A 12,796-nucleotide genomic window follows, 5' to 3' on the forward strand; every position below is an offset into this window, starting at 1 on the left:
TGTTCATTAGGAACCTTTCTTGTCTATATTTCCATAAACCACAATGCCTCAGCATTGCTAAGAAAGGGCCCTGGTTGCAAAGCTCTCAAAAATGTTTCTCTCTTTACCTTCTTAACATTCAGTTCTGGTTTGTTGCTCTGTAAAAAATATTTTGCTCTAAAAAGCAAAATATTCCCCAAGTGGGATTTATTGTGATCATACAAAGAAAGAAGCAATTACTTAATTTGCCACAGTTTGGATATTTTTCTCTTTCCTTTCCTTTTCAGGTGGGCAAAGCACATTGCTGAGAAAAACGGCTACCTGGGCCACGTCATTCGGAAAGGCCTCAACGCCTACCTGGAGGGCTCGTGGTAAGCTTGGGACCCACGTGACCGTGAACTTCCTCGGCCCTTACCTTTCAATCTATGAGATGGAGCTTAAAATGCAACCAAAAAAAACAATTTGCAGGGAAATCACGGCCTCTCAGTAATCCTATTCGGAGTATCACAGACTGATTGGCTGTTGATTGGAAAACATAGCATTTCCATGTTTAATTATACACAAAAATTAGTTCTCTAGGGGGAGCATGCACATTCATCAAGTTGAAAGACACATGAATGTGTTGACTTCTTCCCCTCGAGCTTGTTTCTCTTGGTTTTAGAATCTAAACACAGCGCGGGGCATCTTGGCTGACCCTCTGCTTCTCGCTGGCAGGTCACAGGAGGTCCGGGATTCCCACCTTGTTTGTGGGAAGCCGAGAATTGGGGCTCAGGCTACATCCTTCCATAGCTTGTAGTGCATCTTCCGTGGCCAGGAGCCTGGGGTTGCAGGAAGTCACTCACAAGACCTCTAATGTCACAGCCACATAGGCTCCCCTTTTGGCTGTGACATTAGAGGTAGCAGATGAAGAACCCCCATGGCACCGCACAGGAGGACTGCGAATTCCCCCCATTTGCTTTTACTTGATTTCACAAAGAAGGGCACACCTCTCCAAATGCTACCTGACTTCATCTTTTTCCCCCTGTCAGTTCTAGCGCTCCGTCTTACTTTTCCCTCGGGCTACATTTTCTTGGCTGGTTTATTGCCTAAATGATCTGGGTATTTCAGTAATAACTGAAAAGGCTATGCAAATCAGCACATATCCCTTCGGAACACTGCCTCAGAGACATTAGACCAGACTTACCATCGATCATTCTCTGATCCGAACCTTAATTAAAAATTTAAATATGAGTCCAAAAGAACACTATTTTCTCCCTTGGTCCATGGGTGCCCACGTAATCAAAAGATAGCATCTCGGTAATGGAGAATCTTAAATTAGATAATGCAGGGGAAATGAACCCAATGGAAAAAAGCACCAAATAGCAATGTTTATTATGAACTCCCGTGAAAGTTTATTATATGTGGCCTCACTTTGCACAGTAGGAAAGAAGTTTTTATGAAGTTATTATTTTCTAATTGATATGTCTTACAGTCTTCATTTTGCAAAACTCCCAAATTTGACTTTAGCTCCTTCTCTACAATCACCCTCTAAACTTCCCACCCTTGCTCCTCACAAGCTTCTTAGGGGAACTAAGCACTGAAATAACAAAGTGTTTATATGTGGGGCATTCCCAAAGGAAAAGCACGTCTGTCCCCCACAACACACACACACACACACACACACACACCCCAAAATGTCTGCCACCTTTCCCATAAAGAGAGGATAGGTCAGTAGCTAGGCTTTTTTTTCTTTCTTTTTTTTCTTTTTTTGCCTATTTTTGAATTTAGCATCCCTTTAACATTTAAAAATTTTCAGTGAAAGTCAAGAAGAATTAAGATTTGTGTGACCTGCTGTCTTTCTTAGACTGTTCAGCCACAGAGATTGATTTTTTTTTTTTCCTGATGGAGGGGATGGGGGGAATTAAGTGTGCTCTACACTATCTGTGTGTTTGCATTCAGTTCATCAAACTTGACTGAGTCCACTTGCCTGCGGGGCACCTTACCATGAGCTTCAGGGATGTTACCAAGAAGGGCTTGGGGTACTTTGCTGCCTCAACCCTTCCTCATGCTGAACTACCTGCAGTTTCTCGCATGGCCGTTGTTCTGTCTGACATCTGGGCCTTTGCACATGCCCCGGAGTCTTACCAACTTCTTACTCGCTTGGGTCCTTCCATGGATCATGATTGCCCTTTACTTTGATTGCCCTCTGACTTGTATCCCAGTGCCCAGCAACTAGTGGCACCTGTGAAGTGCTCAGAAACTATTGAGTGAATGAACTAAGGCAAGTAGAACAAACATAACTTAAGCGCCATGAACTGTATCTGAAGAACACTGGGGATTCTGAGGAGGAAGAGATGCTACCTGGTTTGGGGGACTTAGGCCAACCTTTATAATGGAGGCCTTGAAGGATGGTCGCATGTCCACGGAGCCCTGCAGGGAACAGCATTTCTTGTGAAGGGAATCACAGGAACAAAAGCAAAGAGATAGGAAAATTCTGGGAGTCTCTAGAAAACTTTAAGCCACCCAGTTTGCCCTGAGGGTAAGATTTGTACAGGGAGTGATACACAATGAGACCAAAGAGGTGCTACTTTGTGAAAGTTTGAATGGAAGGTTATGTACTTTCTACTTAATTTGTGGAGCAGCAGGGAGCATTGATGGTTTGGAGAGAAGGTCGTGATGTGACAGAGCTGGGCTGTGAGATGCTTCACCAAACAGCTGTAAATAACGGTGAAGCGAAGGAAGATTCAGAAAGAGTTCTGGTGAAAGGCACTGATCATTGGAGTTGGGGAAGTGGCATGAGCCAGTTGAGTTGTTTTTCTTTTGTGATCTGAGTTGATACATACAAAATAATGTGTGATGTATATGTAAGTTCCAACAATAAAACGAGCACCTGTAAACCTCCCACCTACTTCAGGAAATGAACTCTTTAAGTTCCTGCATTGCATGTCCTTCTCAGATTAAACCCACCCCCAGCCCTGGTACCCAGAAGGAACCATCATCCTGAATCTTGCTCTCTTTATAGTTTTTTTTGCTCAACATGGGTATATTCCTAAGCAATAGATTTAGTTTGACTTGATTCTGAGCTTTCTGTCATTAGAATATTATTATACATGAATCTTTAACTGCTCCTTGTCACTTAACATTATGTTTCTGAGATTCATATATTTGGATGCATGTCCCTGTAGGCCGTTCCTTTTCGCTGCTATCATATACCACAATTTACTTACCAATTCTCCTATTAACACGTATTTGGGTTGTTTCCATTTTTTTTGTTTTAAGAACAATGCAGCCATGAACATGTTTTATATATCTCCTGACCCATATAGGAAGAGTTTTTCTAGAATATAAACTTAGGAGTAGGGTCACAAAATAATGCTATTTGTTTTCTAAAATAATTTTATCAATAGACCCTCCTGCTGATCGTCAATATCCTTGCCAATCTTGATGCTGGTACTAAAATATTACAAAAGATAAATCTCCATCTGAATTTGAGGCCTTTTCATAGCTACAGGAAGAAACATCTACTACCCATGACAGTGGGAAATTTTTGTCAAAATCTATTTGACAAAGAGTGCTTTCATCTCTCTGAGTCCCCAAACTTGCCCTGCGGGCTAAATAGGAAATATAAGAGCATGACCTCCCCACAGCATGGCCTTTTCTGGTACCATCTATTTCGCCATCACAGAACTAAACCATCCATCACTGTCCTGAGTCCATCCCCTTCTTACGTTTCCTGTGAGTGAATTGATTCTGGAGTTATTTCAGATTACTCATGTAGGTCTAATGATCTTGTGCTTTTCTGTGTTGCTCCAAGATTTCTATGGGATAGCTTAAAAGAGGAGGGGGTCGGAGAAAAGGGCTTTTTGCTGTATAGGCATAATACAGAAGATAATGTTGTCGTGCCTGAGGCTGTCCTTGGACACCAGGAGGAATCAGCAAAGGAGAGGCCAGCTGTCATGTTTCGTTTCTCTCTGCCTTACCTCTGCGTGTGTTTTTTCTGTGGACTATGTATCTTATTGTCCTTTGTCTTAAATACACCCCCAATACTTAACGCGATTATGGTGGGCTTGAGGCAAGACAAGTAGGCATGCTAGGTTCCAGTCCAGAGACTCACCTGTTGCCCTGGCTGGTTTGGCTCAGTGGATAGAGTATAAGCCTCACTGAGGGTCCCTGGTTCGATTCTGGTCAAGGGCACATGCCCGGGTTGTGGTCTCGATCCCCAGTGGGGAGCGTGCAGGAGGCAGCCGATCAATGATTCTCTCTCATCATTGATGTTTCTATCTGTCTCTCCCTCTCCCTTTCTCTCTGAAATCAATAAAAATATGTTATTTTTTTAAAAGAGAGACTCACCTTTCAGCAATAGAGCAGGGGCCCTGAAATCCACTGAGACCCCAGGATTGTTTTTCTCCCTTCCAGTTGGAGCTGCTTCAGGCATCATTAGCAAGGAGCACAGGGAAAATAATGTAATTGTTTGAGAAGCTGCTCAGAGGTCGTCCGATTCGCTGTTCACAGCCAGCAGCCCAAGGAGTGGTTACGAAGCATCATTAGGAAAGTTCTATAAATGTAGACGCTGGCTTTGAAGCGGGAGGGTAGCAGATGTGCCCCAGCCTCGTTCTTTACTCTAAACGTCCTCCTCTCTGCATCCAACCCACCTCCCCATTACAATGACTGTCTGGGAGACGGTTTCACTTGAGTGCGTTGGAAATCAAACTCGAAGCTCTGGCTGGCTTCCTAAACCTTGAGGAAGTTTCTGGAAGGGCAGTACGGTCTTGTGGCTTGTTTGGGGGCTTTCTGCACATAGCAAATGCCGAGGGCATGCTTATTCCAACAATATGAGTATAGAAGTATCTGTAATCAATGCTTTCAGGCAGTTTCTGTTGAAACACAAGCAAGAGCCCAATGCCTGGAGGGAGAGTGAATGTGGACAGGGTTTCTGCAGAGCTGGTGTGTCTCGGAAGTCTGAGTAAGCTGAGGAAATCTGGTCTCCCGTGTGCTGACCCTCACCTACAGCTCACTCCTCGGTATATGAGAATAGATGACAGTGGAGTCAGGGTGCGCCGGCCTCTGCTGATTGCTTCTGCAAGATGGAAGACAGAGGTGGATTTCTGCCCAGCACTTCTGTTGACCTCGCTGTTTCCTGACGCCTCTTTTTGATGGATCACAGCGCTTCTTCGAAGGAAATGCACGAGGGTTCTATGAAATTTCCTCCCGGCTTATACAATAATTGGACAGTGAACGTCTCTCTATAAAACTTGTTTCTCCCGTCCCTCCACCACCACACGAGAGACTGTCTTTGTAAAGTTTATCATGGTGACTGTGTCTTACGGGAGTGTTGGCCTCGTGCCCCCCCACCCTCACTGCAAATTCTAATAGTCTATACCCGACTGCTGTCTAAGAAAAACTCATTTTGTTACAGGTTAATAACATGAGTCACATTCCATGCGGCCACAGCAGCAGAGGGAGCCGGCTCAGTATTAGCGTGTGGGCTGGCAAGGGTACACCATCTTGTTCCCTCGCTCATCCCTGGGGAAACCGAGGCACGGGTGCAAGCCCGAGTGTCTCAGGAGACACTTGAGGTCGTCAGACCTTTGGAACAGGACCTTACTGCAGAATGACGGGGACTTGATGCTGGGCCTGACTTAAGGATTCTGGTCACCAAACATGATTTTTGTAATCTGTGTAAGAAAATGCCTGTGCAGCCCATGCTGGTTTGGCTCAGTGGATAAAGGGTCAGCCTGGGGACTGACGGGTCCCGGGTTTGATTCCGGTTCAGGACACATTCCTGGATTTTGGGCTCAGTCCCCAGTAGGGGGCATGCAGGAGGCATCTGATCAATGATTCTCATCATTGATGTCTCTGACTCTCTCCCCCTCCCTTCCTCTCTGAAATCAATAAAAAAGAAAAAGAAAACACCTGTGCATTTTTCGAGGTGTTGTTTCGGCTCCAGTTGTGGGCTTGTTAGCTGACCTGCCTATGCAGGGGACACCGCTTAGCCAGCTTCGTGTCTCTTTAGGATGAGTCATGGCTAATTGGTCGGCTGCCTTGGGTGTCTTGGAGATGGAGAATCAGCTCGCTCAGCAGCCACGTGGCCCATGACCTACAGCATGTCTGATTGAAGAGCTGCTGTGCTAACTTGACTCCCAGTCACCTCTCTCTGTCCCCGAGGGATGGTCTGCCAAAGCTGCTCTAACGATGTAGAAAAGGTGATCTCAGAATCTGCCTCCCTTAGTCCCCCTAACCGAACCGTCCCCTACCCTTCCTTAACCCACTTCCTGGGGGAGTGACAGTCGAGAGAGAGTTCTCCGTGTCAGCTACTTAATATGAAAAAGATGCTTTTGAAATAACTTTTATGGTTAAAATAAATTTTTATTCATAAACTGGGTGACACTAAGAAAATGGAGGAAATCAGATAAGTCAAAAGTGAAGAATAAAAATGACTTGCATTCTCACCACCTAGAGATAAGCACTGTTAGCTTTTTGGTAGATAATTTTTATGGTTTAGTTTTCTGGGCGTATATGTATCTGCATATGTGTGTGTGTGTGTACATGTGTGTATTCGGTTTTATTCCAAAAATGGAATTGCATTGGTTTTTATCCTGCCTCTTTTTTTCACTGAACAGATAATTTTGCATAGACATCTTTCCACATTTTTGGATATGTATTCTTTCACATCATTTTTCATGGCCTCATCCGAAAGTGGCTGTACCAAGGGTTAATTTTTAAAAAATATATATTTTTATTGATTTCAGAGAGGAAGGGAGAAGGAGAGAGAGATAGAAACATTAATGATGAGAGAGAATCACTGATGGACTGCCTCCTGCACAGCCCATACCGGGGATTGAGCCCGCAATCTGCACATGTGCCCTGACCTGGAGTCAAACCATGACCTCCTGGTTCATAGGTTGATGCTCAACCACTGAGCCATGCTGGCCAGGCCATGGGTTAAATAGTCACTGATTTTCAGATATTTAAGTTCTTACCATTTTTTTACAGTTTTCTAACATAGCAAAAGCTCTGCCATAAACTCTCTTGCCCCAGAATCTTTGCACGTCTCTGATTTGTTTTTTTAGAATGAACCCCCATAGGGAGAACTGTTGGGCAAGTGGCCTGTGCATTCTTAGGGCTTCCTACAATCAACACATTGATTGGCCCTCCCACTAGCAGTGGTTGTGGGAATATGTCCGTTTCCCCGACCCCCTGCCCTTAACTGGTATTACGAATCGTATGGCAACCTTTCCACAGACAAGGAGTGGTCTCCTTGTTTTACAATTATTCAGTTCCTAGTGGTGTCGAACTGTCATTTATTTGTATGTGTTTCTGGCCATTGCTATCAACACTCTTGTAAGCTGCATCTCCTTTGCCACACGTCTAACGCTCCACAAAAGCCCAGCTTTAATTAAGCTTGTTCAGAATCCTAAGCCCCATAAAGCCTTTCACAAAACAGAGGACTCACAGGACTTTGTTTTAATACCACTCTCTCCTCAAAGCAAGGAAGGATTCAGGGACCTGAGGCTGTTCGGCATGCCATTCGGCCAGTAGAGGTAGCTGTTGCATTAACTAGCTCCCAACCTTATCTGCCAGTTCAGCCTTTAAGACAGAAAATAAATCAGTGCATGCAGTATTTTTGACAACAGTATTTATTTTTTTAAAAAACCAACAAACTCATGGTTTTGTGCTTTAAAAAGAAAACTGCTTATTTTGTGCCCTTATGTTTGAATATCGAGCTCTCCGTGAATATTAGTAAGAGCCACTATATGAAATTTATTATTAATCGTCTATTTTTAGGCACGAAGCTTTGCTGTATTATGTTTTAGCAGCAGAAACTGGAATTGAAGTGTCACAGACAAATTTAGCACACATCTGTGAGGAGAGGCCGGTGAGTAAATGTATTCTCTGAGTAGAAGCTCTAAGGTTAAGGATGATGGATGGGGATTTTAGGGAGGCAAAATTAGTCACTCGGCCAAAATATTAATGAATTAACTTTTTCTCCCCCTTCACTCCCTTAGGACCTGGCCAAGAGATATTTGGGTGTTAACTGTGTTTGGAGATACTATAATTTCTCTGTTTTTCAAATCGATGCTCCTTCATTTGGTATGTATAGAAAAACGGGTACTAAATTGAAGCCGTGGAGGCTTTTAAACCTTAGTAACAGGAAACATCGAAGGGATTTGTGTGCAGTGTGTTATTTCTAAACCATTAGGAGAGAGTGCAAAGTCTCTGCTGTTAAGATCATGACTGAAATCTGCTCTCAGCCTCATGCAATGTATGTCTCCCGGCCCGCTGTCCAAAAGAGAAAGCTCTTATGGACAGGGTCTGAGCCAGTGATGGGTTCCCTGCCTTCTTCTGCTCTGTATGGTAAGGGGCTACCCCCAGGAACTGCAGTTCCCAGACTCCTTTGCTGTGGGGCTTCTGACTAGTGTCAGCCAATGAGAGGCTGTGGCGGAGCCCAAGTATTTCTCTCCTCTCTCCACTTTGGGCTGTTCTCTGGCAGTGGCTGCATTCCCATGGTCCCAGCAGACCCTTAGCACAGGGATGGTAGTAGCTTCCTGCATTGCTGACGTTTGGGTTGCCATTTGCCTTTTCAGCTCTCCCAGCACCCTGGTGAGCAGCCCTTCCCAGTGTTGAAATCCCTCTTTTGAATGACCTGACGTCGATTCTATTTTCCTGAGTGAGACATGCATTCTTAAACAAAACTTTTTCCTTGGAGGAAAAATAAAGCATACGGCTTGAATAAAGAAATACCCGTTAGTCATCAAACCCAGGCAGCAAAATTTCAGAGGGGAAATAAAGTGCTCCCCAACCCCCAGTCCTTGGCTGATTGGGCTGCGATTCTCACAAATAGATCTATGCGCGAGGGCTACCAAGCAAAGCAGGTAATGTGGAAATGTGGGTGCTCAGCAGAAAAACGGTGTGTGTGTCTTTTCTACTGACACATAAAAAACACACACACACACACACACGCTGAACATGTTCTGTGGTAGGAGTCCGATAGGAAAAACTCTCCATTGTGGAAATGGGCCAATCATTTAAGATGTCCGTCTGAAATAAAACCCCTCGACCAATGCATCGGTGCTTTTCGCCCCGCAGCCTATTTGAAAATGGGAGACCTTTACTACTATGGCCACCAAAACCAGTCACAAGACCTGGAGCTGTCGGTGCAGATGTACGCCCAAGCGGCACTGGATGGGGACTCGCAGGTAAACAGCAGCAACAGAAATGAGTTCTTGGTGGTGCCCATTCGTGAGATCGCAGAGCCTAGAGTTCTCACCAGCCCTCTGTCTGTAGAAGCTTCGCAGATGGCAAAGTCATTTCCCACCCATTTTCACAAGTCGCTCCCAAAGGCCCTGTGAGGACACTGACCATGTGGCGAACCTTTACTGAGCGCCTGTTGTGTTTCCCACACCGTCCTCACAGCCACCTCATGGGGTGCGGATTACTAGACCCTTTCTATAGTAGAGGACATCAAGGCTCTGACAAGGGGGTATATTGCTGAAGGCCAAGCCATCAGGTCGTCAGTGAGGCAGCCAGAGCTTCAACCCAGGTCTTCTGGCTCCAAAGCCGGGAGTCTGTCTACCAGATTCCATCAAACTAACTCTCCAGGTAGAACCTCGAGAAACTGGAAGTGTGGTCCAGGTGGAAGTGGTTTGCTTGTGTCGCTGGGCCAACAATTCAGCAATAGGACTTTGCTCTCAGTGACTTATTTTAAACTTATTTTGGAATTTTTTAGATGTACAAACTCTAGATGTATAGAAAGAGGACAAGGGAGTTGCTGTGTGCCCTTCGCCCAGCTTCCGTTAATGGATACATCTTTCATGACCACAACACTGTTATCAAACCAAGAACTCCACCTTGGTTTTGCTCCATAAAGTACACTTCAGACTTTCTTTTCATCTCACTAGTTTTTGCATGAATGTCCTTTTTCCATTCCAGGATGCCACCGAGCATTTAGTTGTCATATTTCTCTAGTGTTCTTCAAATCTGTAGCAGTTCCTCACTCTTCCTTTGTTTTTCATGACCTTGATACTTTTGAAGAATATTCATCAGTCAAGTATTTGGTAGAATGTCCCTCGATTTGGGTCTGGCTTCTGTTTTCTCATGAATAGATTCAGATTATGCATTTGGTGCAAGGACAGCATAGAAGTGATGTGTCCTTCTCACTTTATCCTATGAGGTGTACATGATGTCTTATTGCTGGTGAGGTTGATCTGAGTGACTTGGTTAAGGTGGTTTCTGCTGGGTTTCTCCCCTGTAAAGCTAACGTTTTTCTCTTTCTAATGTATAGATATCTTGGTGAGAGAGTTTGCGACTATGCACATATCCTATTTCTCCTCAAATTGGTACTTACTAATTTTAGTATCCTTCCATACATCTTGCAACAATGATTACTGTGTGTGCTAATGAAGAGTCTATTCTCTCATTCCTTCTACATTTGCTAATCAGGGTCATTTGCACAATGGAAGTTGGAATAGTTGTTGCCCTCGCAGGCAACAGGTTTCTGGTGTTGTGCTTTGGAATTTGATCTTTTATTTTCATTAGAATAATTTCTTTGAGGAATAATATTGCTAAGTCAAACAATCTAAATGGTTTTACAGCTACCTAATAATTGTCTATTGCCGATTTACTTTCTGAAAGGGTTTTCCAATTAATATGTCACCAAGCAGTGGTGAAGAGTAGAAGGGTAACTGAAATCTTGTCCGCACTGGATGTTTTCATGACTTAATTTTGCTAACTGAATAGTTTCCAGTTGATACTTCTTTATTGTTTTAAATTGCATTTATTTGGTTACTAGTGGGGAGGGACACTTTTATATATACTTGTGTATGATAATTTATTCTTCATATTTTTATGTGAAATCTCTATGCTCGTTCTTTGCCTGTGTTTATTGAGGTTTTAACACCTTTGAAAATTTAAATTATAGTTTTTTTATACATTTGCCTCATAGATAATGAATCTTAAGTTATTACATTGCATATAAATATTCCTCTAGCCTATTTTCCCATTTATTCCAATCTTGTTATGTTTCCATTCTTCAGAGACTTTAAATTTTTATAGGTAATTTTTTTTTCTTTTCTTTTAATGCGTTGTTTTAAGAGCACCTTCCTTTCAAAGTGCAGCAAACTATTATATTTTCTGTGGCACGCGCGCGCGTGTGTGTGTGTGTGTGTGTGTGTGCGCATCATAAAGATACTTAACACTTCCATCTATGTAGAGGTTATTTGGCAACATGGAGCTTAAGACTGGAGACTCTGGACCCTGTCTGGTCCTGTTTGAATCCCAGCTCTGCCCCTTTCTAGCTGTGTGACCTTGGGCAAAGTCCTTAACCTCTCTGTGCCTTCGTTGCTTCGTCTATGACATGAGGAGGATAATAGTACCTATCTCAATTTGTTGCTATGAGATTAAGTGAATAGATATAAAACAGAACAATGCCTCGCATAGAGCAAGCACTCAGAAATGCTAGCTGCTGGTATTTTTATCGTGGTTATTGCATAGGATACTTGTGGGAGTCCTGGTCATACACCCAGGTGGATGATGATTTTCATTGAGATTGTTGTCAGTGGCAACTGAAAGGAAAGGCCAAAAGGAGACTATGTCATTAAAACATGACCACGAATTCTTTGAAGGGCAACAAGGCGGTGAAGTTTGTAAAGCCCTAATGCTAAGTAAGGCCGTCTTTTGTTTAGTTCTTGGTCTGGCCGCATGCCCGGCTCATGATGGACAGTGTGTCCCCTCCAGGTAGTATAACAGCTCCTATCCTTGATGAAGGACCTCTACCATCAGGTTCTTAACTATGTTATTTCCTTGGACCTGCACAGCCAATGAGGCAGATCCTGCCTCTGAGGGTCAAGAACAAGGTGTATAATAAGGAAGGCGTGGGGAAATGTACCACAGTGGAGGCCTGTGCCAAGAGGAGTCATGAGAGGAGGTTTTCCACACTCGGAAAGCCAGGGAAGCTGAAACAAACACTGTCCATTATTCTGTGCATCAGAGCGCCTCCCTACATGAGACTGTCAGTCATCAGTAGCATCCCCAGCCACAACAGCGTTTTGTTAGGTCTCTGACATGCCGATGGGGACCCCGGGCATACTTGTAAGTGAGGGACATGGCCTTCGCCTCAGCATTCCGGTTCTGCTGGTGACACAAGAGCGCGTTTTCCCAGGAGCTCTGATTTGAAAGAATGAGCAGGAAAGGGCAGGTCCCCGGTTGGCTGGCTTCTGAGCAGATGGGACCCAGCATCCTCTGAAAGCCTCCTGGTTCTCCTGCAAATAAATTTCTCAGATGCATGTATTTAGGGAAACTGTTCATCAATGAAGATGACAAAGCCATCTGGCTCTGGGGACTCGGGGAAAAAAATCTAGAGGTTGTAAAAGTTTACATGCCGATGAAGGGTGTGTGTTTGCATTTTATTATGAGAAGCTGATGAGGTTGGTTTGTGGCTTGTTTTCAGGGGTTTTTTAACCTGGCCCTGCTCATTGAGGAAGGTGCTATAATCCCACATCACATTTTGGATTTCTTGGAAATTGACCCAGCTCTCCATGCGAATAACATCTCCATCCTCCAGGAACTATACGAAAGGTGAGTTCAGAGCCTCTTTAATTCTGTGGAATCTGGAGGGACCCAGTGGATGCTATTGGCTTCCTGGTTCAAGTTAGCCTGACTCTTACTTTGTAGCGTTTCTTGCTCTGAAAGGGCTCAGGATTTGTTTTGATTTGAGAACCTTCAGCTGGACCCAAACATACTTCCATATTCTAGTTTTTGAGGCTTAAGATTCAGAATGAGCGTGATCTGAAGTTAAGGTGCTGACCAAGGTTTTCCATGAGAGTGTGGGGGGGGGGGGACC

At 44.0% G+C, this 12,796-nt stretch overlaps 1 protein-coding gene across 2 annotated transcripts in view; it reads left to right on the forward strand.

The window, feature by feature from the left end:
- The window catches only part of SEL1L3 (SEL1L family member 3), an 89,963-nt gene that overhangs the window by 65,475 nt on the left and 11,692 nt on the right, over positions 1-12,796 (forward strand). For both annotated transcript variants that reach the window (XM_015568692.1, XM_015568693.1), the window contains exons 16-20: positions 267-350; positions 7,744-7,834; positions 7,965-8,049; positions 9,046-9,155; positions 12,404-12,531. In XM_015568692.1, the coding sequence (XP_015424178.1) occupies positions 267-350; positions 7,744-7,834; positions 7,965-8,049; positions 9,046-9,155; positions 12,404-12,531 (498 nt within the window). The remainder of the gene's footprint in view (positions 1-266; positions 351-7,743; positions 7,835-7,964; positions 8,050-9,045; positions 9,156-12,403; positions 12,532-12,796) is intronic.

This window comes from Myotis davidii, unplaced genomic scaffold (assembly GCF_000327345.1).
Source record: "Myotis davidii unplaced genomic scaffold, ASM32734v1 scaffold743, whole genome shotgun sequence".
Taxonomy (NCBI): Eukaryota; Metazoa; Chordata; class Mammalia; order Chiroptera; family Vespertilionidae; genus Myotis; species Myotis davidii.